Source organism: Rhinolophus sinicus, linkage group LG03 (genome assembly GCF_036562045.2).
Source record: "Rhinolophus sinicus isolate RSC01 linkage group LG03, ASM3656204v1, whole genome shotgun sequence".
Classification (NCBI taxonomy): Eukaryota; Metazoa; Chordata; class Mammalia; order Chiroptera; family Rhinolophidae; genus Rhinolophus; species Rhinolophus sinicus.
In genome coordinates this window covers 63,055,029-63,081,512 of record NC_133753.1, presented here as the reverse complement: position 1 = coordinate 63,081,512, position 26,484 = coordinate 63,055,029, and the positions used below count along the sequence as shown (strand labels likewise).

Below are 26,484 nucleotides of genomic sequence, written 5' to 3'. Positions count from 1 at the left end.
CCATAACCCCAAGACACCCAAGAAAAATTAAACAGTTAAATCTTTCTCACAACAGCCAAGTCACTACATGGAATGTTCTACAAAAGGCACAGGGAATCATACTCACTCCAGTGGCTCTCCGTTTCTTCCTAATGCTCTGGCCATCATTTTGTTCAGCACCAGAGGTACAGCTACTATCTGTGGCTGCATCGGCCAAGCTGGAGGTTGCAAGGGCTGAGGATGCATTGGGTGACAAAGAGTTTCCTTCTCCGTTACTCTCCTGGGCATTCCGATTCTCTGAAGGGGGTGTAGAACTCTCCTGGCTGTTCAGGTCTTTTGCCAAATGCATCAAAGGTATCGTACAGTCAGAGGATAACTGTGCACTGTGTCGCCTTCGAGTAGCAACATTTTCAGCCCTTTCACCGGTTCTCAGGGAAGCAGCCAGAGGTGTCACTTCCTGCTTAAGGCCCACGGCGGTTTTCTGATTCTCTGCAGCCCTCAGTGAGTGACTAGGCGCAAAAATCTGCTGGGGCTCATGTTCTTTGCCTGTACCTTCCTCACTGAAGAAGCTATACACAGAAGGAGCCCTGTCCATGATCACGCTGCTCTCCGAAAGGCTTCGCTTCCTTGCCAACCCAGGGGATGAAGAAATGGAAACACCTTCCCACTGAAACCCTTCTAGATCGTGCAGATCAGGCTCCCCATCCAAATCCAAGACTTCTTGTTCATTCTGAACTAAAGGCACCATTTCTATGCCAAACCTTAAGGAAGAAAAAAGAAAGAAATCATACATCAAACATGGTTGGGAGAGGGGAGCATCAGCTAATGTACCAGGCTCTGTTAAGCAACGAGGTTACAAATATAAATAAGATGGTTTCTTCCCTCAAGGAGCTCACAGTCTAAGAGTTAAAGTAAATAACTGTAAGACCTCAAGTAAATAACTGTAAGTATTGTAATGTAACAAGTACTAAATTAGAGGTTTGTGTACAGCTATAAGAATACATTTGAGGGAGTAAAAATTGAGGATTTTATTAAACATAGAGCTCGAAACTACCAACAAATACGTAATGTTTATCAGCAAACAAACCAAAAAACAAATAAAAATATCTATTGAGCATTCACAAATGCCAGATACTATACTAAGAATTTTATCATCTCAATGTTACGGGAAATCTCAGTAAGTTATGGGAAAGGAATAAGTTATGGGAAAGGAATAAGGGGCACAATAAATATGTTATTTCAATAAGGATAGAAATTTAAGCCTTGAGGACAACATAATCATAATATAGCAGGATGATTTTCAAGTAGCAAACCTATGCTGAACACTGCTTTACCATTCAGAAAAGTTAAGCATCTCCACATACGATGAAGAGCCAAAAATTTACACAAGTACATAAGAGAACATAATGCCCGAGTCAATACAGAAGGGTAACTATCCACAGGTTCTAAGTAAAAGGTAATGAGAACAGTTGTACTTAAAAGTTGCACCACTCATTAAAATCTACAGATACAGATTTATAGATTTGTTGTTTTGTTTTGCTGTCATTTTCTGGCCCCTAAAACCAAAGTGTTGGCTTTCTGAAAGTTTTTTTCTATGTCCCCATCTCATTTCTCAAAAGTAGGTACCCTTCTTTTAACCTGAATTTCCTGCTAGGAAACACTTTATTCCATTTGTTATAGAGTAGGAGTCACTCTGATATTTAAACCAGACATCTACAACACATATTTTTGGCAAACATTTAATTACACATAACAAGTCTCTTGACCAGGGTCAAAGGGTAAGTTTAAAAGAAAAGAAAAATGGGTACTGAAAAGAGGCACACACCTGGGTAAGCCTTTGCCCAGCTCTTGCTTTTTCTTGGTTACTTGATGAATGACCTGTTCCCAGTTGACATTTCTCCTAGATGCATTTAAAATCTGCCGGAGTGTTGGCTTGAGCCCAGATTCCTTCTCTGCCTCACTCTTTCGATGACCACTAATATTGCGAATGCGGCGAGCACTATTGAGGTTTGGCTCAGGAAGGTGTGCTCCAGTTTTGCTCTTCAAACTAATGTGCCGGCTGAGATCTCTTTGGAGTGAGGCAGGAAAGCCAAGCTTACTTAGTTCAGGCAGGAGATGGCCTGAGGGCTGAGCTGTATCACTTTTTTGAAGCTCTGAGTCCAAGCTAGGACTCTCAAAGCCTTCTGTTTCATAAGATACGTGAGATTTAACAGGGTCATCAACCTCTACCTCTTCTAGAGAGGTTTTCAAGTCTAGCAGTAAGCCAGGGTGTGGACTGGCTACAGATGTAATTTGTAATTCAGATTCTTTCTGGTGAACTGTTGACTTACATGGGGAAGTGGATAGTTTTCTAGATGTTTTCAGGTTTTGGTCATCTCCCTCTTTCTCATTAGCATTATGAGTGCTGCAGGATAAAACTTCTGTAGTTGCAGAACCCAGGGTTTCAATCTTTGTTCCATGCTTTTCTGTGTCAGATATCTCGTCATCACTTTCATCTTCTAATGAGTGTACTTGAAACTCAATCTTCAAAGATCCTTTTTCAGACTCTTCTACATTCCTACTTGCTTTCGCGTAGTTTCTGATCCTTTTAGAAGTGCTAAGTGGATTTTGCAAAGACTCATGACACTGTAGCACCTCTTTGGCTTTTTGTAATGTATCACTTAAATTTTCATCAGGTTCCCTTTGAGTACCCACCGTATTTTTATTCCCTTTTAAAACACGAGAACGTGAACTTTGCGATTTGGACATGTAAGAAGAACCATGATTGTCTTCCATAGTGGGTTTGTTCAAGGGATTTGAGTGTTCTCCAGAAAAAAAAGAATTCATTTTGGTGTTTTTTGAGGGATTCTTTGAATCTTGCTTTTGAGGGATTGATTTAGTGATTGGAATTGGAAGAAGTGGGGATTTTAAAGATGGCATCTTATTTAAGTTATGCTCTTGTTCAGGTTTTTCTACAATGGGGCATTCTCTCACCACCTCGTAGGAAGCAGTACAATCAGAAGTGGCTTTATGATTAAGAGATCCAGTATGTGTTTCTTTTTGTGTTTTCAGCTTTGGGCAATTATTTGTTTCTTCAATCTGGGGCTCTTGCGTTCCTGCTATTAAGGTAAAATCAAAGAAAGGCTTATCTAACACTTCTGACTTGTTACCAGTGACTTCTTTCATTCCTGATTGTAAATCCAGAGTCTTCTGGGAAGGGTAAGGAGTCCAGCGACGGAGCTTTTCCCTTGCTACACTGCCATTCTTCCCACCGATCTTGGAAGCTATGCTGTCGGTTTGTTTAATGGTTTGGCTTTCCAGCTGCTCAAAATTGAAGTCAAGTAAGCCTTGTGAATGAAATGTATCACTTGCAAATCCGTCAGAAGGACCTCTATAGGTGGCAACTGTACCAACTTTGTCCTTTCCTTGCCGCTGCCAATTATATCTCTCTTGACTGTATTTGTTTGACTTAGATTTCTTGTTCCATAGCATAGTCATGTCTTCCATCTGACAGTTAGAGTTTCTGTTTCTGCCTGGTTGAAACTTGTCTCCGGGGCTACTGTAATTCCAACTATTTGTACTACGTACGCTGGATTTCCAGTCTCCATTACTGCTGGTCATGTGCCAACTGGAAAAGCCACCTGTTCCTTCCGAATGCCAACTGGAATTCCTTCCTGTACCGTTGTGATTCCAATCTACCGTTCCATTATTTGAGTGCCAGCCACCTCCAGAACTACTGTGGTTATGAAACCAAGTGGATGAGCCGCCTGCCACCCCCTTGTGCCACCTGGAACATGCTCTGGGTCCACCGCTGTTCCGCAGAGAATGTGGAAAGCTGTTTTTCCTGGTGTTATTAAAGCCATCTTTCTCCCATTTCCAGTCCCGCTGAGGGGGTCCCCGATGATGCCACGCTGGCTGGCTGTAGTTCTCTCTGTCTTGGTAAGGGATTCGGTCTTCTCGTCTCCGTTGGGGTCGCCTGTCATCAGAGTTTACTTCTTGGTTGCTATTGGAAGGTTCATCTTGTCTGGAAGAAAAACAGCTTTTCATTAGTGATTTAAAGGAATTCTTACTCTTCCTTTAAAGGCATAACCCGCCAAACATCCCCTCGACCTCCCGTCCCGGTTACTTAGAATATGTAATAGAGTCCACTTCTATTTCTAATAGTGGTTGCTTTCCTATCTTTCAATGATAGAGTTAAACTTATATTTCACAATTTATTTAAAAATTAAACAATACCTGTTTCTCCTATCACTCCAGAAATACTAAGAAGTTGACGTATTTATACTAGCTTCCCTTTTCTGCTCCTGTTTTTCTTGGGATGTTCTGGGTTTTTGTCCCAATTATTATTGTTATATGATGCAGCTTTTCGAAAATAAGAACAATTACAGTTTGTAGCTATGGTTAGCTATCGCAGTTAACACAATTTAAGTTCTGCTGCTCTTAATGATTTCTTCCGTTGTTGGTTCTTTCTTAAAAACCCAGTTTCTTAACCTATTTTAAATGGTAAGATTTTACTTTGCATAATCACTTTCATTAATAAACACTTCATCAAGCACACATTCAATGACTGTTAGTGGTGAACAGTCATTGTGTCGTTCATGACTAACAGTCATTGAATGTGTGCTTTTATGTATAGTTCCTGTTCCTGAAGGGCTTACAACCCAGCTGAGGAAATAATTAAGGTCATAAGCAGGAGTAAAATAGCACATAGCAAATAAGCAGCACCCACAATAAGTGCTACATGGAGTTTCATGTGCTAGAGGTTTTTATAAAGAAGCTATAGCTGTATGAACTATTCTTGTCGGACAAGGAGCCCACAGAACTGTGAATAAATTTAAGTCAACATCACAGGAATAAGTACAAAACCATTTTCCTCTATAAACTGCTAGGGTATGTTTTAGCATGTGGTAGGTGCTCAGAAAATTGAATAATACTAGCTAAAATTTATTGAATGCCTACTAATTATCAGGCATTTAATGCTAAGCACTTTATATAGATTATCTCATGAACTTTTCACAACCCTAAAGCAAGTATTATTATTCCTACTTTTTAGATGAGGAAACAGAGGATTAGAGAATACCAGTAGCTTGCCTAGAATACTACAGACAGTAAGTGGTATGGCAGAGATTTGGACCGTGGCCGCCTTACTCTGGACTCAACCACTAGGCCTTGATAGAATGAAAATCCCAAAACACAGTTTCTGTAGCTGGGTTCCCTCCTCTGAACTTGAATTAAATCTTAAACTCAGTACTGAATTTAACTGGCTTTAAAAGCTTCTAACATCTGTAAGATTTTGGACACAAATTGGAATTTCTTCCTTTTTCACAAGATGGAATTAAAAGTTAATTTACCTAAAAGTTTAAATACCCACTTACATTATGAAATACAACCATGTCTAAACAGGAGGGCCTAGGTTCCCAAGTGAGAAGTGTTATTACATACACTTGCAGGATATTTGTGCCAAATTCCTTTTATCTTTTGTTTCTAACCACTATGCAACTTTTGACATCCAAGGAGATCACTGACTCAGCTATACTAATGTGATCCAGAAATGAGAGGAGAATTGGGCAATAAATCAGTCACAAAGCAGAATTCCTAGATCATTATGAATTGGCTAGATTGAGGGGACCACAGCATGCAGCTAAACCCACAGCCCAGAAAGAACACTCTAAATTAAAAACCTCATGGAGGGGAAAAAAAAAAAAACCTAATAAAGCAATCAGTAGATGACTATAAATAGGTCACCAAAAAGCATATTAGGATACTCAAAGAATAGTTAACTATGATATAAACGTCTAATTTACTGAAAAGCTCTTTCACCATGACATAATGTTTAATCATTTACACAGATAAGCTAATAATGGCTTATCAAGAGTGAGTGTAAGAGCAAAAATAGAAGTTGGTCTCCCAGAGACTCCAACATCCCAAAACAAGAGCAAACTACAGCTATACTGAAAGTAGTGAGAATGTCATTTGGAGGACTGAGCAACTGAACAATTTTGGTACCATGTTGCCATGGACATTTTAAAACTAGGAAAGTCTCCTTCTTGGAGGACTTATTCAAAAACCTTTTCACATAACAAAAACTGCTTCCTTTTTATATTCAAACCTCTAACTAAAAATGAAGTACAGACCAGGTACAACTAGTATTCAAGAAGGATCTTTAAATTTTTATTTTAGAATTTGAAATGCTCATCATGTCTTAAGACTTGAAAAATTACTCTACCTCATAACTGGCTCTCTCTCTCTCTAACTCATACCTGAAAATTTCTGCTTCATTAATTCAAGTCTTTGGACTACAAATCAGTAAGGTTAAAATACAACAGCCTAATACCTGAATTATAAATGTGGGTATGAAACTATGTAGTACAAGCTGGAAAACTTACACTGCTGAAATGATCTTGACACTGTCAAATTTAAAATATAAATGTACTCAACAAATATTTACTGAAGCACTTAATAATAAAGGGATAAATCAAACTTGGTACAAGCACCATATTAATTCACATCAGGCAGACATTTTTTCATAAGGGATTCAATAAGAAATACTATATAAAATATTCAAATGAAGCTTATATACTAATTCCTTTCCACTAGAAAATTTGGATACCAAACAAAAACAATTTATTGGTACCCAAAAACTTTGCAACTAATAAAAACAGTTCTAAACATAGTTATCAATATGGTAAGATTTCAGCTACGTTGAGCAGCTACAGCTAGTTTTCATGTAGGGACAATACTGCTGTGTTTTTTGTTTTTTTAAGCAGCTAGTACAGTAGTTTTAGTGCAAGAAAGCATTCCGTTGCCCTTTTATGCATAAGACAGCAACGTCAAGCTAAACTTTCCAACTAAGATAAGGTTGAATGCTTACAGGCTGACAAGTACGGAAATGGAAAACGTATTCTCTTCTATATTCTGTTTCAGAAAGGCTTTCGAAAAATCAAAATTACTCACCGACTTTGTTCTTTCCTTTGTTTTATTAACTGAACGAGTTCCTTGTCAAAATAATCTTCTTCCTCTTCTTCTCCCTTTCCATCATCTTCTCTTTCCTGGGCATCAACGTTATCTTTGTGCAACTGGCCAGAAATGTGCTTTGCGTATGCAGAAAGACCCACTTCTGTGACCCCGCACACGCGGCACTCATGACTACTGTCCCTAGGGAAAGAGGGAGATGAGGGACATTCAATTCTCCCTACTGGCATGGCACACTCACCAGATCTGTTATAGTTTCCTCTGAAAGCCACTGCACACTTTGGTACAGTGAAAAATTAGTGCTAATCAATTTGAATGCTCCTTTCATCACTTTTAATAAGTTTGTTCATAAGTTACTTTTGAAATGAATTTAAGATTCCTTTCCAGCAATCAAGAGGCAATACACTTCAGAATAATTTCGTTTAGGAGGAGAAATCTTCTTGAATTGCTGTACTTAAAATCTTGCCAGAGGAAACATGGTGAAAGGGGAGGCAGGGCAGGGGGCTCAGAGCAAACAGAAGTTGCTCTGGAGCACACCCATGGTGCCAGCTGCACTCAGAAAGCCTGGTGACAGCGCTTACGTTTAATCTCTGGCTCAAGAACTTTCTCCCAGTGAAAGTTAAGGGGTGGAGAAAAGAGTAGGCAATGCAGCCAATCCCAACCGGGTAACTAAATCGGAACAACTGGCGCTCTGCCTGGAATGCGAAGATTCCGGACCCCAGGGCAAATGATCGGAGTAGTCTCAGCAAACTTTTTTGGTCTGGATGATACATGTGATCTACATTCTGCTTCAGAAGGGCTTATTTTAAAGGGAATGGAAAGCATTTCAGTTGTAGGAAGTCAACAGCTGTGCTAGGCAAATGGTTTTTCTCAAGTTTCAGAAAATGCTACAGTTTAGAGAGAAGCAAAACCAGGTTCTTAATTAAGAAAGCTGGGCAGACTTTTTTTCCATTTACTTTACACATTTCATGATAAATCTAACACTTGGTCAATTTAAGAAGCCAAAGCCTTGAATCACTGTCGAGAGCTGTAGTAGATGAATAATTTAACTGCTTTTTTAACTTCCTGAAATCCCTTGGTTGGTTCAGCTGTCTATGCCGTTATTGACAAGAAACATGTGAATACCATGCCACTGGTGCAATGAATGGACAGTAATATCCATTCCATAATCCAAACTGGCTTAGCTCTGTATCATTTGTCTTGGGTTTATACCAGTGATATTTTTCACTTCCTATAATTCATTAAAAAAAAAAAGCACACAAAAGATATGCTGTCTTTGATCAGACACAGACACGTACACTATTGCATCTTCTCCCTCACATATATCTGTCAAGACATGGAAAAAAAACCCACAATAACGTGGCAGAATTCATATCAATTAACCAGAAAAGACCCTCAAAACTGAGCACTTCATTTATTAGTTACAGATCACCTGAATATTAAAAAACAAACAAACAAAACTTATTGACCAACTACTAAATTCCAGGCACCATGCTAAGAATATGGTTATAGTAGTCTAGGGTGACAAAGTATAAAAAACAATGCCCCATAAATTAAAAAAAACAAAACAAAAAACACTTTTTTTATTTTGCAAAGAATCATGGAAAACACCTCAGGAAAATGGAGAAAATTCATAGTTTTTTGGACTTTGTAATGTTGAATGCTCTGGATACAATATAGTCTTTTACATTATACATTTGTATACTTAAAGAATAATCCTTAACTTTCTCCAGTTTATCAGGGATAGTCAAATTCTTCTCTCAAGCAATTAAAAGTATGGTAGCGCATTCAAAGAGAACGTTAACTTATAACAGAAAATAAGCCTTTTCTCACAGCAACACTGAAAGAAGTTAAAATACAAATCTATCCCCAATGGGCAGCATCAGAAGACTCTGAAGACTGGAACTAACCTAGAATATATAATTTATACTATAATAAAAATTCGAGTCAACTGAATTTTCTGGTGAGAAAATCTTGGCTTTAACCTCAAAACTATGGAAAATGTTTTCGGTCCCCCTTTCTACCTAGAAACTTACAGAATGCTAAACTGTATATTGCAGTACCAGAAACATCATTCTAAACGGTATTCTTAAATAAAATCCTTGATTTTACCCTTCCTTCTAAAACGCAGAGAATTTTTCTCACGTCCAAACCATCAAACTCCCTCTCTCTTTAAAGACATAACTGGAAGGCCACACTGACTTTTTAAAGTATTAAGGAATACAGCATAGACGGTATTTAACTCTGTTAAAAACAAGCAACCATATTCACAAAACCACCCACTGTGCAATCCCCAAAGCACAAGCATATATTGGATACGCAACAGACACTCAAACACAGATTTTTAAAACATTTCTGCTTTCCTTGTGAGAATGAGTATTAACCAGAGTTCCAAAGTTATTTGGGAGAAAAACACCTCAAGAGATCCTGTCCAAAAGGGTACAGGCAATAGAAAAGTTAACACTAAAAAGGATTTATCAAAAAACAGAAACCCCTAATATTTTTCTTATAAATGAAAATCTAGTTTAAAAAAAAAAAGAGATAAAGCTTTACAAGAAACTTCAAAATGAGAAGAGAATCCACATTTATTCAGGGAAAGAACAGATAAACCACATCTCTTGAAAACCCCAATGTGTCTGTGTCTGGAGCCAAGCAAATTCCCTGTTCTACACACAACACGCATCATGCTTCCACAGCTGGGGTTTTGGAAACCACATGTTGTAAAAAGTAAACAGCAAATCAATATTTTAATGATCCTATTTTCCAGTTCTTTATCAATAACCAGCTAAAATTCTACTTTGTATAAATATAAAATCTAATTGTTGGGGGAAAAGTACTGCTTTACTTCTTGACTAATAAAGGCAAAAAATTTTCCCCAGGGCGTTTAGAGAAGGGCCCAAATTAGCTTCATCCTGTTACCACACAATTTCCTCTCATGTGTGAAAGGCAAAGCCTTAAGATAGTCTATCCATAAGCTTTTCTTTATTAAGCTTGCTCTAACTATACCACGACAGCTGGTTGATAAATAAAGGTTTGTGCCTTTTAAATAGCATCTATCTGTAGAAACTACTTACAGGCCACACATATGAACAAGCACATTAGGAAAAAATAGGGAAAGGCTCCAGATGTCCACAACTGGGAACCAAATAAGACAAATTACTTCTCAATAAAGCTTACATTCAAAACCTTAAAAATATGCTCTTTACATTTTTAACCAGGTCACAACCAAAAATTATAGTGCTACAAATATAAATAGAAACAGAAAGCCAGTATTTAAACATGAAATCCAGAGGAAATAATCACAAACTGATGATAGGAAGGAAAAGGAATAATGACTGATAACTATTTGTTCTTGTGGTACAAATTAGTGATGACAATTTGTCCCTACAGTAAATGCTCCAAGTAAATGATCTGAGATTTCCTTTGTTTTTTATAGTTTTGTCAGCGGTTTTTCCTTGCTACCTGCTAGCCTTTTCCCTTATAATTTGTTACAGGCCAGGAAACCATATAAAACTTGTTAGCACTGCATCTGAAAAAATTAGTAAATAAGTACTCAAGTGCTCTCTTCTAAATAAAGTGAGTTTGGGTGATAAAGCTCACATTTATATTGTCAGTTCAGAGGCTTCTGATGCTTTCTCCCTAATTATTTGACTAATGCTCCTAATAACTGAAAATGGTAGACAAAACCCCAATGGCACGGTTAAGTTGACGGGTGAGAGGAGAGGAAATACAAGTTACAGAACAACTATAATATGGCATGTGGTTGAGTTATGTTAATAAGACAAAACAAAATGTGTATACAGCTAAATATAAATCTATGTATACACACAGAAAGAGGTTTGGGTAGGATATACACCAAATTGCTGACTTTCCTCTAAGAGGAAGGTAGGAGTTGGGGAAGGGGGCCAGGTTAGACGACTTTTACATTTTTTATTTTTTATGATTCTGTATCGATTATGAACATGAACCTTAAGTAACCAAAACAATTTTTTAATGTCTTAAATAGCTGATGAGTGATCTTTGAATAAAACAAGGCATTAGTCTTGGAATAAAATGGGCTTCTCTCCTAATGACTAGATTTACCTAACTTACTAGGTTGGTGCAAAAGTAATTGCAGTTGGAAAGGTTAAAAATTACAAAAACTACAATTACTTTTGCACCAACCTAATAATTTGTTTTGTTTGATTTTATAATATAGTCAGGTGGCAGGTAAATAGCCCAGAATAAGGTGAATTCCAGAAGGAAGTCTGTTGGAAATGGGATGAAGTAATTAAGATATCTCACATATAATCATAGGTTTCCAATGATAATGAGTTAAAAATCATATATATTCAAGGTATTATAAGGGCTCTCCACACTAAATCTGAGTGAAAGCCTTTTTCATACTGCAGCGAAGAACTAACCTTCACATAGCAAGGGACTGAGACCATGAAAAAAACTCTACTGATATGCGAAACAGTTACAGAAAGGTTAATAACATATTAATTCAACCACACAATCTAAAACTGTATTACTTAAAATACAGATAACTTCAAATGATTTAGGTTGGCATACCGATCAAAGCTTGTAACTATTGTGCACCAAACAAAATATAATTAATGTTTTTCAGTTTCCCAATGTTTCTCTGTTTTGTACAGTCTCCAAACTTCAAATTCACAGAAGTCAAAACATCAAAAAAGGAACCATAGAGGGGGGAGAGGAGGGAGAGGTCGGGGGGAAGACATGGAATATACACATATGCTCCATTTAATTTTTTAAAGATGCTTACTTATTAGATTTTCTTTCCTAAACCTCTCAAGCTTTACATCCCAAAATGGCATCATTAAATACTGAAGGTTTGCACTTTGAGTATATTTACACGAATGAGATTCAGTGCTATTAAGCAGACTTTGGACTTCTCAGACTATTCCAGCAGTAAACTAAAGGTTTACTGCACGCAACGATTTATAACACTGCTGACGCAATAACATGAGACGTGCTAGTTGCAGGGCTGGTGTGTAGAGTGTGACAAAGCTGGCTAATGAGAGAACTAGTTCATCCCAACACACCTTTGTTGTAATCTGCTTGCCACAGCTGCTGTGAATTCTACACATTTGAGATGCACAAAAATAAATCTATTGTCCTTGTTATTAATTCTAAAAGATGGTTCTATGCCATAACACAATATTCATTTAGGAAGGATTACTATAAAAAGAGCTGACACGTCTCATCAGTGCTCAGACCCCCCCACATTCACAAGTTTATGGAAGACAGCAGTTCCCATACCTGCCCTTCAGGTTCTCAAGTTCCCTGTGATGCAACATGCTCCGCATGTGTTCGTCCATCTCCTTCAAAATTAAAGAAAGTAGATTAAACTAAGGGCGGTTGCTTCAGAGAAAAAAATTCCTCTGTTCCTATTCAATCAACTATTGGGACTTAAGCTTCTTGTGTCAAAGTGTTTGTTGTGGCTACTATTCTCAATTCAATATTGAAATCAGTTCCTTATTAAATAATTCTTTAGCTGTGTTTTTGACATATTTTATCTTTAAATGAAGGAACTGTAAAGAAATACCTATTTAAGTGGCTTTCCAACAAGGTTAGAAAGTACATTGTCTTTAGGAGGCAAAAGCTTTAAGATAAACTATGTGGGTTAAATTCTATCCCAATGTAAGGAACTTGCTAAGTTTTATTAAAACAAAACAAAACAAAGCAAAACTCTCTGAAATCATATAACCTCAACTATTTGACAACTTTTCCCCATACTCGTTTTCCCCACTCAACTGAGAGTTTGTCAACAAAGAGTTACAACTCTTGGCCGGGGCCAACATATAATTGTCAACATCTGTTGAGTTAACAGATGGATGGATACTTAAGTTCTAGATCAAAGTTCGAGGTAGAACCTCTCTATGATTGATCAGGAAGTTTTTTAAAACTGCTTTGAACACAGCAGGTCAATCATGTCTTCATCTCCACTGCCCACTCCCCCCAAGTGATTTGTTTGGTTCTAAGGAAAAGTTTGAAAACTTACTAGGTTCTCTCCTCCCTCCATCCCACCCTTCATGGGAAGAAAATTAAAAATGTGGGAAGAGTTTCCACTTAAAAAATATGTGCACATACATGCACACACCTCAAAAAACTCAAAAAGCTATAAATGTCTATCCCTTTGTCATGCCAAAGTATATACAGCCAGCATGCCATAATGAGAGAAGGGCTATTTACATTTATAATGAAAGGGCTACTACAATTGTTGAGTATTACTATGTAACTGTGCCCTGTGCTTAAGTGCCTCAAACATTTTCACATATGAACTGCAAAACACTGCTGAGGGAGTATTATTAACTCCATACAGACACAAGCATGCAGAGCAGCTAACTCACTTACCAAACATTTATCAAGCACAGAGCTAGGCACTGAAGGGATAAGTGTGAAAATGTACCCAACCTTGCTCTCTCAGAGTCATAGGTAATCAAGTGGTCAAACTAGGACTCAAACCCTGGCAGATCTGACACCACCAGCAGTGTTTCAAACACCATGCCACATTGTAAGTGACTAGTGAATTGAGCCTTGTCATTAGATACAGTTTGTCAAAAAGCGGACAACAACCTAGTCTTACTTTATCTACTACAGTGCAACAAACAGGGCTATGATTTGAAATACTTCATTTAAAGGGAAATTTTACTGAAGATGACCATCATTTCCTTCCTATCGCTACAAATGCTTCCTTTGGAGGGGACAGCTTTCCCTGTGACCCCTTCTAGATACAACTGATTGGCCACTAACCTGAATCCTTACAGAACTGAAACTGAAACTGAAGCGAGTTGATGACATAATATATAATGGAAAAAAATTCATAAACAATACATAGCACTTGCTGCAATCCCTATGCTTCCTGTTGTTCAATTTTTCCTTGGATTAGATTTACATATGCCAAATACCCTTTTTCTTGAGTGGGTTCTGTTTCTTGCAAATGAAACCATTCCTGACCAAAATAGTATTCACTAAAATGGGTTATTCTCTCTGATATAAAAACCAATTCTATGTTCTATTTCAATTATAAAAATGTTATCACTCAAAACTAGTTTTAACATGACTTTTGATTGTCCACAACACCTCATAAATCTTTTCCTAAATTTACATGGGAAATTCTCTCCCATCTTGCTCCGAGGAATGAATGCAAATAGTGAGACAACTGAGCTCACAAAATAACTGCTAAACACCCACAGGCACAGGCTGAAAGTAATAGCCCCATACGCATACCTTAGTTACCAAACTTCTGTTTAGTTCCTTTTATATCAATCAGTATTATATCTTTAAAAAGGGAAAGAAGGCGGTAAAAAATTTGGTGGTTGAACAAATCTGGAAACCACTGAATAATATAAAACAAATTTTTAAAAATATTTTCAATATTTATAACTCCAGATTCTCAGTCTTTCATAAGTTAATGAGCATCAGGATACTCAGGGACGCAGTATACAGCTCATACTTAAGTCACCCTAGATCCTTTTCTCCTCCACAGTGTATTTGGAGAAACCAGGGTTACACTGGTTTGGGAAACTAGAGGAGAGCACTGCTTCAACATAAGTTGTTCACGACCTACTTAAAAATAAGTGTCAGAGTTATCTCTTTCAACTAACCCATTCTGCTCATTTCTTTGACCACGTTAACCTTAACACTTAAATCATGCCATTTTCTTGCTTAAAAAACTACCGTTGGCTTTCCCAAGGGCAGGAGTGGATAATCTCAGTCCTTGATTTAACTTCATTATGATCCAAGGAAAAGTACGAAGAGATGAAACCATGTTTCAAACCAGAGTAGTAGAAGACGTGCCAAAAAGACTTAAAATGGCAAAATGATGAGACATCACAAAACAGGGCTGCTACTCCATCAAAGTCTGACACCTCTGAGGGTCTGTCTATCTATTTCATACCTTCTCAATTTCCCACCTCCCTCTAATCTAAAAGTAACCATAAGAAATTTTTGTTTATTGAAAATTTGTATAAACCCTGGTCTAAATTTTTAAAACTAGAAGAGCAAGTTTGTCTTTTTTTTTTTTACTTTTGTTAAAGGCAGCAGATGTATTATTAAACATGATTTTTTAAATTTTGTTAGTGATTTTTTTTCCATCACTAACAAAAATCCTATATAGGAAAAAAAAATCTTCACCTCAGTCTACTGGATGGATCATAATCGAACCCCTCAGTCTGGCACTCAACATTGTTTATCAACTCTCTTCACTTAAATTACGAATTAAGTTGCAATCCCGCTATTCCCAAAATGACACTGTTTTAATCAGATGAGACTTCTTACCAACTCCTAGAACTGTTATAAGCCATTCTACCTCTGTGTCTTTTGTATATGTTGTTCTCCCCTCTAAAATAGCTCTTGCCTATTTCTTTGAAACCATTTTCCTCCCCAACATTTTTCATGATAGCTCACAATAATCTCCCCAGTTCTCTGAATTTCCAATGACAATCAAGAACATCTTAAAAGCATAGAGGGAAATAAAATTCCTCTATATTTAAGCTAGCAGCACATTGAAAGTGAAGCATAAAGGTAAGTAAAAGCAAAAAGTGAGACAATTTACTGCCAATTTCCCTAGAGCACAGGTAAGTTCTTTTACTTCTTAAAAAATGTTTTTCTTTGTGCAACATCCCCACCTTGTGGACATCTAGGATATTGTTAATACCATTTCAGCTGTACTGAACTTTTCACAAGCATAGGCGGAAACAGAATGCAGGTACATATAATGCTTACCTAGCCTTAGCTAATTAGACAGTAGTATAACCTCAAATAAACTAAATTTTAAAGTATATCTTCTATAACTGGCTACTAACTAACTAAATTTCTCTTTATTATCTACTTTTGAGTATGCTCAAATTCTGGGTAGAGGTTTCATAACACAGTTACTGGCTTTTAGGAGGCAGTAATGAGAAAGAAACCAGTGGAATCAAACTATGGTTTAAGAAAGAAGCATAAATAAGACAACGTGAAAAGCTTTTACCCATCTATAAATTTCACATGATATCTCTAAAAAAACAATCAGTCATAAAGCCTAAGATGCTCTCTCTTCTATTATTACCTTTTTCGAGCTGTACACAATGTGGCACAATATGCATTTTCGTTCTCGTCCCATAGTGACCAGATCTGAAGCACTCAACGTCACACCTGCAATGAGGAAGTAACATTTAGTAACCTTTTTCCCAGATGTCTTCTTAGATTCATCTCAACATAGCCCAAAATAAAAGTCTTGCATCTCCCTCATCTCCACCCTGCCCCCAACCCATCTTCTCATCTTGGTAAATGAAAATTCCAATTTTCCAGGGTACCTCGGACAAAAACTTGGTTACTCATCCTTGGTCCCTCTTTCTCACCCCATATTCACCCTGACCAGAAAATCCCATCTGTCCCACCTTGAAATATATCCCAAATCCAACCATTCTTCACTGAGGAGCATATCTATCACCTCACACGGCTCTCACTCACTGACTTCACTTCCTACTTCTACTCTTATCCTCTTAGAGTCTACTCTCAAAACAGTAGCCAGAGATGCCAGATTCTCAGCACAGGATTCTTTTACGATTTAAGTCAGCTCCCCGAGCTCCTGTGCTCAGAATCTTACAATAATCCTTCCATCTCACTCACAGAAGATCCAAAGTCCTTTGCCATGGGCTACAAAATCCTTTTCTCACTTACCCTCTGACTCCATAGCTACCACTCTCCCTCTTTCCCTCTGCTCCAGTCACATGGCCCTCCCTGCTAGTCCTTGATCACACCAGGAATTCTCCTACCTTACGGCGCCTTCTGTATTTCCTGTTCTCTCTATCTGCAATATTCTTCCTTAAGACGTCTATATGGCTCTCATGGCTCACTCTCTCACGCTGCTTCATCAAGGAGGCCTTCCCTGACCTCCTATGGAATAATGTACTTTCTGCTCGCCTCCCACATTTCCTCTATCCCCGTATTAACCTGCTTAATTTTTTATTTGTTAATAGCACTGTGGTTGATTTTTCCACAGCTGGCCACAGCATTATCTCCCACTCCGTGTGCTCTTTTGCAATGTAACCTTGTCATCACCACCCATCAAAAGGTGGAGTCTATTTTCCCTCTCCTGTGACCTGTTTTGGCCAATAAAATGTGGTGGAAGCGACAATGTAATTTCTGAGACTGGGCCTTAAAAAAGCTGCAGCTTCCGCCTTTGCACATTTCAAACATTCCCTCTTGAAACCCAGCCACCACGCTATGAGAATCCCAAACCACAAGGAGGCACCAAGGGAAAAAAAACTGACAGCTCAGCTGAGCGCCAAACAACAACCAGAACCATCTGACAGCCATGTTGGGCGAGTGAACCATGTCACATGTTCCAGGCCCGCTGCTAATGAGGGACCCCGAGCGAGACCAGTTAAAGAATTATGCAGATGAGCCCCTTTCAACCCACAGAACCGTAAGAAACAATAAAATCATTGTTTTTAAGCCAGTAAATTTGGGGGTAGTTTGTTACACGGCAAGAGGTATCTGAAACAAGCATCTTTTACTACCGGACGTAGTATATATTTATTTGTTATTTTCTATTTACCCCATTTAAAAATTAAGTTCCGTGAGAACTTAATTTGTATATTTTGTTCACTAGTACAGGTCTAGCACTCAGAACAGTGTCCAGCACACGGCAGGCAGGTACTCCAAAGTATATGTTGAATTGTTCCAAATGGAACTACCTTGAGTTACTAAATGCGAGATAGAGAGAGCTGAGTCAATACTTGGGTTTGGATTAAGACCAGAGAGTTTCTATTTTACAATTCTCTAGCACTAGCATATTTTCCTCCTGAGTCCCTGCAAGGATACTCTCTACAAGAAAATTTAATCCCATTCCCTAGGTAGCATTGTTCCCCCCCCTCCCCCCACCCCACCACACACACACACACACACACACACACACACACACCTCTCACTCTAATAAATATATCTGCTTCCTTGCCTGGCTTCATTCTTTAAAGGACTTAAAACTATGAGCTAATGAAGTTATAAACTATCCTAATTTAATCTGTAACTCGTAGACAACATGGCAGAAGGGCCAATGAGAAGAGGCCTAAGATTCTCCACTTCTTTTGGTCACTCAGCAGTTTCCTTGCTATTACAACCCATTTCATCCACTGCTTAATGTCTAACTTTATTCAGTAACAAACTACAAAACACCAAAATAAGAATATAGGGTAAAATTTCGCACATTTGAGAAAGCTGAATATCAACTAATAAAACAAAGAAATACACCTTTATGGATAGGTACAGTGTTACCTATGCTTCCAGTATTGCTAATAATCTAAATCTCAAAATAGACATAAATGACTCTGGCCATATGTTTGTGGCTATGCCACAAAGCACAATTCTTTTAATTCCCTTATATCCTAACATTTACTTCAATGTTAATTACTATTTACATGCAGTATTTTGTTATTTTATTCAACAAGCATTTACTGAGCACCAAGCACTGTTCTAAAAGTTGGGGAAAGAGTAGTAAAGAAGGTATGTCCAGAAATGTTTTTAATACTGTTTCAAGTTATTAACTATCAAACCAAAACAGGAACAAAAAATTTAGAAGCAATAAAATCAATGAAAAAGCGTGACTTTCTGGGACAAGTAACAGCAGCTATAGTGGAGTTGTCATGTATTTACTAGACTGAGTGCTATGCACTAAAATACAAACTGTATTTCTATTTAATAAAGCCAAAGACATCAACTCCGAGTAAATGGGTAAAGAAATAGTCATATCATAAAAATATTCTCTATCAACCTTTTAACCAAAATTCCCTCTTTTCACTTTTTCCTTTCACGAGCTCCATGTTTCTAATCCTCATGTATTAAGTCAATTCATTTTCACTTTTATAAGAAATCAAAAAGTATAATTGCTAGCAAAGTATTTAATCAATAAGGAAGACCTAGTATTTAAACACTGAGTTGATAGGATTCCAGCCAAAGACAAAGGAGATTTAATTTGTACATCCTTAAAAATGAGAAAATATATGATTTCCACTAAGCTTTCTGAAATACTGAATTAGCTCACAGCCTGACAGATGGGAACCATCCAATTCTGAGATCTCAAAGTGCTTGAGAGATTACATTACACAAGTCAAGTACGTAAGTGCAAACAATTTAACTACTGCTATCCTCACTTTAAACAACATACATTTCCCCCTTCTTTAAATATTCCCACTATGAAATCTTTAAAATTTTCTCAAATAAACTATGAGAAATATCTGTGATATTTCTTAGTCATAATAGCCTAAAAAATCCTATAATACTTTTTCTCAACATCCTACTATTCTGTCAATACAATTACCAAAACCATATTATTGAGTTTTTCTTTCAGATTCCCATATATAGGCACCAAGTCCTGACAGATTTGTTTTTCACTGTTGTTACCTATTCTTTAGTGTGATAAACCTGCATGACTTCACAGCTATTCTTCTCCTTCACTCCACCGCTCTATTCACTAATGTTTCCCACCTTGACTCCCGCCGCCAATATGTAAGCAAGTTCTACATGCAAGCAGTATATCAGAATCACGCACATAGCTGACTAATACAAAGAAATACAGTCGTTGCAGGCAGAGTAGAACTATTGCGTTAGATTCTCCAGAGACTGCAGTCTGTACTTCATTATGCTCTCCCCATCTTTCTACAGGGGTAGTTCCTCAAAAGTGGCTTAAATTGGTCAGCAAGACAGCCTTCCAAACAACCACTATCTCATAACACTGTAATCCATCTCAAACATCAATGTCAGAACATCTCTCCAAATATTTATTACATAACTGAAGGCTGGAAAGCACCATTTAGTGTCAAACAACTTTACTTGGAACGCTGTCACGTTATCCCATTTTACTGTTAATACAACCTGCAAAATAAGTAAGAACAGGCTGTTGGATGGTTGGTACGTCTGATCTCCCTGGCTTTACCATGAGGAAGACAGCTGTCTTTTCATATACCTCTACCATTCATTACAATAAACCCAGTAGTACTTATGATATTTGAATCCTGACTTAATCAAAGCCAACTCAGACTCTGTATGATGATAATACACTATAAAACACTAAAGGAAAAAAGTCTTAATTACTGGTTTGGGAGGGTGGGGGTAATGGAGTGGTACTCAGATTAGAATCCCTTTTCTGAATTCCACAAGTAACTTTCTGTGCCTCCACCTTAACCCTGACAGAAAAGTAATGGATTTCTGATGAGCAAGGTAGAGCAACAGAGAGACAGCGTTCGGTGATAGAACAAGTTTTGCCATTACCCCTAGGTTGCCCAGAAGGTTATGGGACAAAGACAGGACTGGCACTTTTGGGAGGTGTCCTCACAGTGCTGAATGGGCCGCCCCAAAACGTTTCAAGGCTCCTCGCTAAATTGACAGCAGAGGTCAGGAAGTATTTGGGGGCACATCAACCTATAACCACAACTTTGAAAGGTTTATTCTGGGTAGCTATCCTATTTGCTAGTTCTGAGTTCTAGCTGGCTCCTGCTACCCAAGGTAAGTGATTGAGCATAAGCTCGTAAACATTTTACTCACTTGCATTCCTACTTTTTATATCATCTGCCCTAACATCACATTTAGCAGGAGTATATGTAATGACTACTCTTTATTAGTAAGCACAGGGCTAAAACAAAGATAGGAAGTTCAGGCTGTGACTCAGGAAAATGCATTAAATGTTGAGTCCCAGCAAATAAAGTTGTTCATATTGCCTATCACCAGGCAAGGAAATGGACAGGGCAGACCTTACGTCAGGATTAGAACTACTGTTAGGTTCCAATTCTTTACTCAATTCTGGAACTTGGCAAGCATTATGTCCTAGAGGGAAAAGTAACTGAGGAAGAAACTGGGATAAACCAACCCTAACAAAATAATAAAAATATTAGCTAAAGTTATCATCATATAACAGAGTAAGTCCTAAGCCCAAAGACAGCATGTACAAATACTGTTTTAAAAGTATCAGTAGGTAGCTTGTTGCATTTATTTAATAGTTTAAAATTTTTGCATTCCTGTATTCAACATATCATTTACGTATGTTTCCGAGCAACCCCCACGGTCCACATAGCAATTTAAAATTATGTGGCATGAACTATAATCACTACACGCTAAAGAGTGAGCCTCGCTAACTGCCCGATATTCTTCTCAAACAGCTTTACTGTTCTCCATGCAGCTGTTGCTAACAGCACATTCAATCATCTTTATCCACTCTATACAAGTCTGACCGAAATAGCAATCACCTTCCATATTGCTTCTTCATTATAGATCTTTTAAGTGCATGGCTGACTAGACCACAGTAACGGTGTAATACAATAAAGCATTTCTTTGGCAGTTTAATTGATGCTAATAGCTTTCTAAATGCCTTTGTCCTGTATTTAAAAGAATCATTCTGTCTCCGAAAAGGTTACCACATAGTTGATTATATTTTAGAGAGGAATTTATGTGCTACTAAAGTAGCAGTATTTGCAAATTTTGAAATTTGCAAGAATCTTCAACATCCTTGTAAATAAAGGTCAAAAGTCTCATGTTTACTGAAAGCTCACGTGCATACTGTACATGTGGCTGTAAGATGCCCAAACATCTCAGCAAGGATGAATGCTTAGACAAAATTTGCTACTGTTCAAAAGTTCACCATTCCAACAGCTTGAAAAATCTCAAAGGACAAAAATTTACCTTGAAATTACCAGCCTACAAGGAACAGCTATATAATATCCTCCTATGTAGTCTCAGTACCCCCTCAAACTATTCTCAGGTAACCCTGAGCTTTCCTAATTCCTTAGACGCATAATCTCTTTAAAATGCAAATCTGATCATAATATTCCCTTGCTTTCTCACCCAGTATTGTATTTTGGAAAATTTCAAACACAGAAATGCTAAAATAATTTTATAGTGACTTGCCCACATCCTGTTTCCCATATACCTCTATACCCATCATCTAGATTCTACCATTAACTTTTTCCTATACGCGTACTTGCTCTATCATATCAGATAACTATCCATGTAGCCTTGGTCATGATGTATTATGATGTGTTATTATTTTGCCTAAAATTTTTGGATCTATTGTCACAAGGCACAGTGAAACCACTGTGGCCCTGAATTATCTTTGTGGGAAGGTTTCTTTTTATCATTAATTTCATTTCTTTAACATAAGCTTATTCAGATTTTGTTTCAACTTGTTTAGACAGTTTTAGTACATTGACATTGTCAAGAAACTGTTCATTTATACTGCCAAATTTGTTGGTATAAAGTTGTTTATAATACCCCTTATTATCTTATAGGATCTCTAGTGATAAATCCCTTTCATTCCTGATACCAGTAATTTGTGTTCTGCTTTTCATTATCACTCTATCTACAGGTTTATCAATATTATGCATCTTTTCAAAGAACCAACTTCTGGCTTTGTAATTTTATCTATTTTTTTTTTGTCTTTATTTCATTGATTTCTTCTGTCATTTTTATTATTTCTTCCCTTCTACCTACTTTGGATTTATTTTGCTTTTCATTTACTAGCTGAAGATAAAACTTTAGGTCACTGTCTTTAGACTTTTTTGAAATAGGTTTTTAGGCTATAAACTTCTCTCTAAAGACTGCAATAACTGCATCATACAAATTTTTTACGACTTTTTAATAAACTATTTCTTTTAGAATAGTTTTAGATTTATAGAAAAGTTGCAAAAATAATAGAGCACCCATATACCCATTAATATTTTGGGTATTAAGTCTCTGAAAGTTACTTTAAGCCCCAGTTTCCCATATTATGTACATCTTACATTAGTATAATCTGTCACAATTAAAAAAACAACATTGACACAGTATTAAATATATTTTCACCTAGTATCCTTTTTCCCTTCCAGGATCTCAACCAGGATACATTTAGTCATCATGTCTCCTTAGGCTCAGCTTGACTACGACAGTCATCCCACAAGTTTTGATGTATTTTTATCATCTAGTTCAAAATACTTTCTAATTTCTCTTGTGATTTCTTCCTTGACTCACAGATTTAGAAGATTCACTGAATTTCCAAATACTTTTGGAATTTTTCAGACATCTTGATTTCTACTTTAATGCCATTATGATCAAAGAACATATTCTGTATTATTTCAATCTTTTCAAATTTACTGAGGCTTGATTTGCAGCCTAGCACCTGGTCTACATGTACACTTGGGGGAAAAGGTGTATTCTGTAGTTATTAGGTGGGAATTGAAACTGATTTTTTGTTTCTCAGTTATTGAGAAGAGTTAAAATCTCTGTAATTATTTTCTATTTCTTCCTTTAATTGCATCAATTTTGCTTGATATATTTTGAAGCTCTGATATTAGGCACATATGTATTTATTATGTCTTCCTGATGAAGTGACCCTTTTATCATCATGAATTTAAAATTTAAAAGATATAAAACAGTTTACAGCTGAGCTGGTTTCAAGGCGAGAAACGCAATTTTACGATAGAAGACTCAGACTCACCACCTGAACCCACTAATCAATCTCAACATCACTAACAGAGGAAAACTATGTGTACACAGCATGGCCTACGATAAGTGTGTAACCTAAATCCATTCAAGTGTTTAGCTCTACCTTCTAGGTTATAGTAACAAGTTAAATGGTATCACTAGGAATCAATCAGCTAAATCCAGATAACTGACCAGGTCTCTTCAACATGTCATGATGAAAAAAGAGAAAGGAGGGGAAAAAAGAGAAAAGGTAACTATTCTAGATTTTAAAAGACTTCAAGAGACATAACACTCAAATGCATGTATAGATTTTATTGGAAACTGGATTAAGAAAGTTTAAAAAAGGGGGGACAATTTGTGGAAAATTTAAAGGATTGGGTACTAGATAATATTAGAGGAGTTACCACTGTTCAGTGTGGTTATGATATTGAGTCATGCAGTAAAATGTTATTCTTATTAGACACAAATATTAAAGTAATTAGCGAGGCAGCCGGTTAGCTCACTTAGTTAGAGCGTGATGCTCTTAAGAACAAGGTTGCCAGTTCGATCCCCACATGGGCCACTGTGAGCTGCGTCCTCCACTAGACTGAAACAACTATTTGACTTGGAGCTGATGGGTCCTGGAAAAACACACTTAAATAAATTAAAAGTTAAAAAAAAAACCCAAGTATTTAGAGGTGAAATGTCAGTAATGCGACAAAATATAAACAGATTTTAAAATCTGTGTGATCAACATTTTATTTTCTCTACTTTTCTGAATGTTTATATGTTTTTATAACAAAAAATAACACAAAAAAGCTTACAGAAAAAATTATTCCCCTCCCATTCCTGTTTCCCAGTCACTGCCAGACAGTTACCAGTTTATGTATTCTTCCAGAGATATTCTATGCATATATATGCAAATACATATATATTATTTAAAGCACAAATGGTTGTACATCCTCTTTTGCACTTTTTCCCCCCACTTACTATTATACCTTGGAGATCACTCAATGTTAGCACATAGAGGGCTGGCTCATTCTTTCTAACAAATGCGTAATTTATTTAACCATTGCTCTACTGACAAAAACTTAGAAATCTTATTTCTTGAGAGTGTCTTTCAGATTAAAAATTCAAGAACCAAACCTAATTGACTGTAGGATTTCAATTAGCGAGTTAGCATGCTGGATTCGCAAATGTCTGCCTAGGTGCTCTTATTCACTGAGTACACAAATTAATCCCAAACTTCCCACTGAAACACTGCAGTTACAAATTTAAAAATACTCAATATGTGTACTCCTCACTGAGCCATTTTGTCCCAGAACCAAGTCAGCTGGCATCTACCATTATTCCTTGCTTCTCTTGTACAGTAGCCTTCAAACTACATGTGCTCTAACCTAGATGTACAATAATCACCACTCAGTTTTCCCTTTTGAAGTATCTTTCTTTTAATCAAAGCAATTGGTTCTGAACTAACCTGATCAGACTCCTTCACACCTTCTACCTCCTCCCATGTCATTTTGAAATTCTCTTCAAAAACCATCTAGTATCTTTAATTAAAGCTCCTATACCATTTTCTAGATGCAGTAGTTAACTCTAGAAACTATAACTGTGATGTAGTTGCTTCTCAGCAGAAGTGCTTAGAATATCTAACTCGGTGCGGCGGGAAAAACATAAGCTTGGGCACTGTATGTGAATTTCACCACTTAACCCTAGCTAAAGTAGCTTGAGCAAATTACCATCAAACTCTCAGCTCTTCTCTGAAATGTGCTGCCCCAAACCACCTTCCATGACAATACCTCATTGTTTGACCGATGTGAACGTATCGGCACGTGTGTTGTATGTACTTAATAAATCCTAGCTGAATCTAAATATTATCTTCCATTGTTTCATTCACCACCAAACTTGAGAACAGGGCTTAAAACAAATTTTAAGATTTCCCATGGGGTTTTAGAACACTATTAGGCTCTTAGTAAGTGATCAAAAGTTATTCTGGCTTGAGTTAATTCGCTATAAACCATTATCTAGCACTCATTTGCTAAATATGAGAACTTCCCTTAACTAGGATGGCAGTCCCAAATTGCTAAGACATAGCAATCTCAAACTTCCCAACAAGATGACTTCATCTCAAAGACTCTCAAAAGATGATGCTGACTCTCAAAGATGATAGAACTGAGCAGATTTAAGGGAGAGTGGGGTGCAAAGCATTTCCTCGCCATCATTATGCACCAAGATTAGAAATATTAAATTGACACATAGTAAAAACTCCATAATTAGTAGCTATTATTAAAACACGTCCCACAGAGAGAGAAGGCGGAAGGAGGAACAAAGAATGGAGGCTGTCACACACAAGAGGTCGAAAGGTATCCCTGGCCTGAAACCCGCAGGCCTTTAAGCAACTGGGTCTATGGACTCCCTGCTGCCCCGGGCGCCTAAGGAGTCAGAGGCCTCCCTTAAAGGTTAAGGATCTGCAGCCACGTTTCCTACTGGGGCAAAGAGCAAGACTGGGACGCTCCCGCGAGAATCTGTACCCCGAAGCCAGAAACACCGCCTGCCCGTAAATGCGCGCAGGCTCCGGGAGAGGGGACGACCAGGGAGCCCCTGCGCCGCAGCCTGCAGGAGCGGAGCGCTGGCCGCGTCCCGCAGCCCCAAACCTCCCCAACAGGCGGACCACCAGACCCCCGGGCTCCCATACGCCTCTACGCAGCCCGGCCCCAAGATACTCACCCTCACAGCCGACTTACTCCATCAGGCCGCCGAGGCCCGGGCGGGGGAGCTCCCTGACGCCCCAGACGCCCCCCTCAATTTGGGTCCGGCGGCCCGCTCTGGGCCCGCTCCCCTCCGGGCACCGCCGCCGCCGCCGCCGCCAGCGCGCAGGCGCACAGAGCGCCGTCGCGCACCCCCTTTTTTTTTTTTCCTTCGCGGTACGCCTTTCTCAATAATCTAGCTTTATTTGAACACACGGGAGTGAACAACGGACACCAGGGAAAGAGGCTTTTCTCAAAAAGAATGAAAGACAACCAAGGCAGGCTGGCTTGCGAGAGGCAGTCCGCTGCACTGGACGCTCCTGTGAGCAGCTTCCTTGGCTCCTTTTTCATTCTCTTTGCTACTTCCGGACCTCCCTCTTGCTCTTAT

General features: G+C 37.9%; 1 protein-coding gene across 4 annotated transcripts in view; it reads right to left on the bottom strand.

Moving 5' to 3' along the window:
• The window catches only part of ZNF106 (zinc finger protein 106), a 59,092-nt gene extending 32,862 nt beyond the window's left edge, over window positions 1-26,230 (bottom strand). The window contains exons 1-6 of one of the 4 annotated variants that reach the window (XM_019725406.2): window positions 26,077-26,230; window positions 15,989-16,074; window positions 12,196-12,257; window positions 6,913-7,113; window positions 1,805-3,982; window positions 107-740 (exon numbers count right to left, since the gene is read on the bottom strand). In XM_019725406.2, the coding sequence (XP_019580965.2) occupies window positions 107-740; window positions 1,805-3,982; window positions 6,913-7,113; window positions 12,196-12,257; window positions 15,989-16,042 (3,129 nt within the window). In that variant the 5' untranslated portion in view covers window positions 16,043-16,074; window positions 26,077-26,230. The remainder of the gene's footprint in view (window positions 1-106; window positions 741-1,804; window positions 3,983-6,912; window positions 7,114-12,195; window positions 12,258-15,988; window positions 16,075-26,076) is intronic. The other 3 variants (XM_074327865.1, XM_019725407.2, XM_074327866.1) reach the window with 3 other exon arrangements.
• Between the last annotated feature and the right edge of the window lie 254 nt (window positions 26,231-26,484).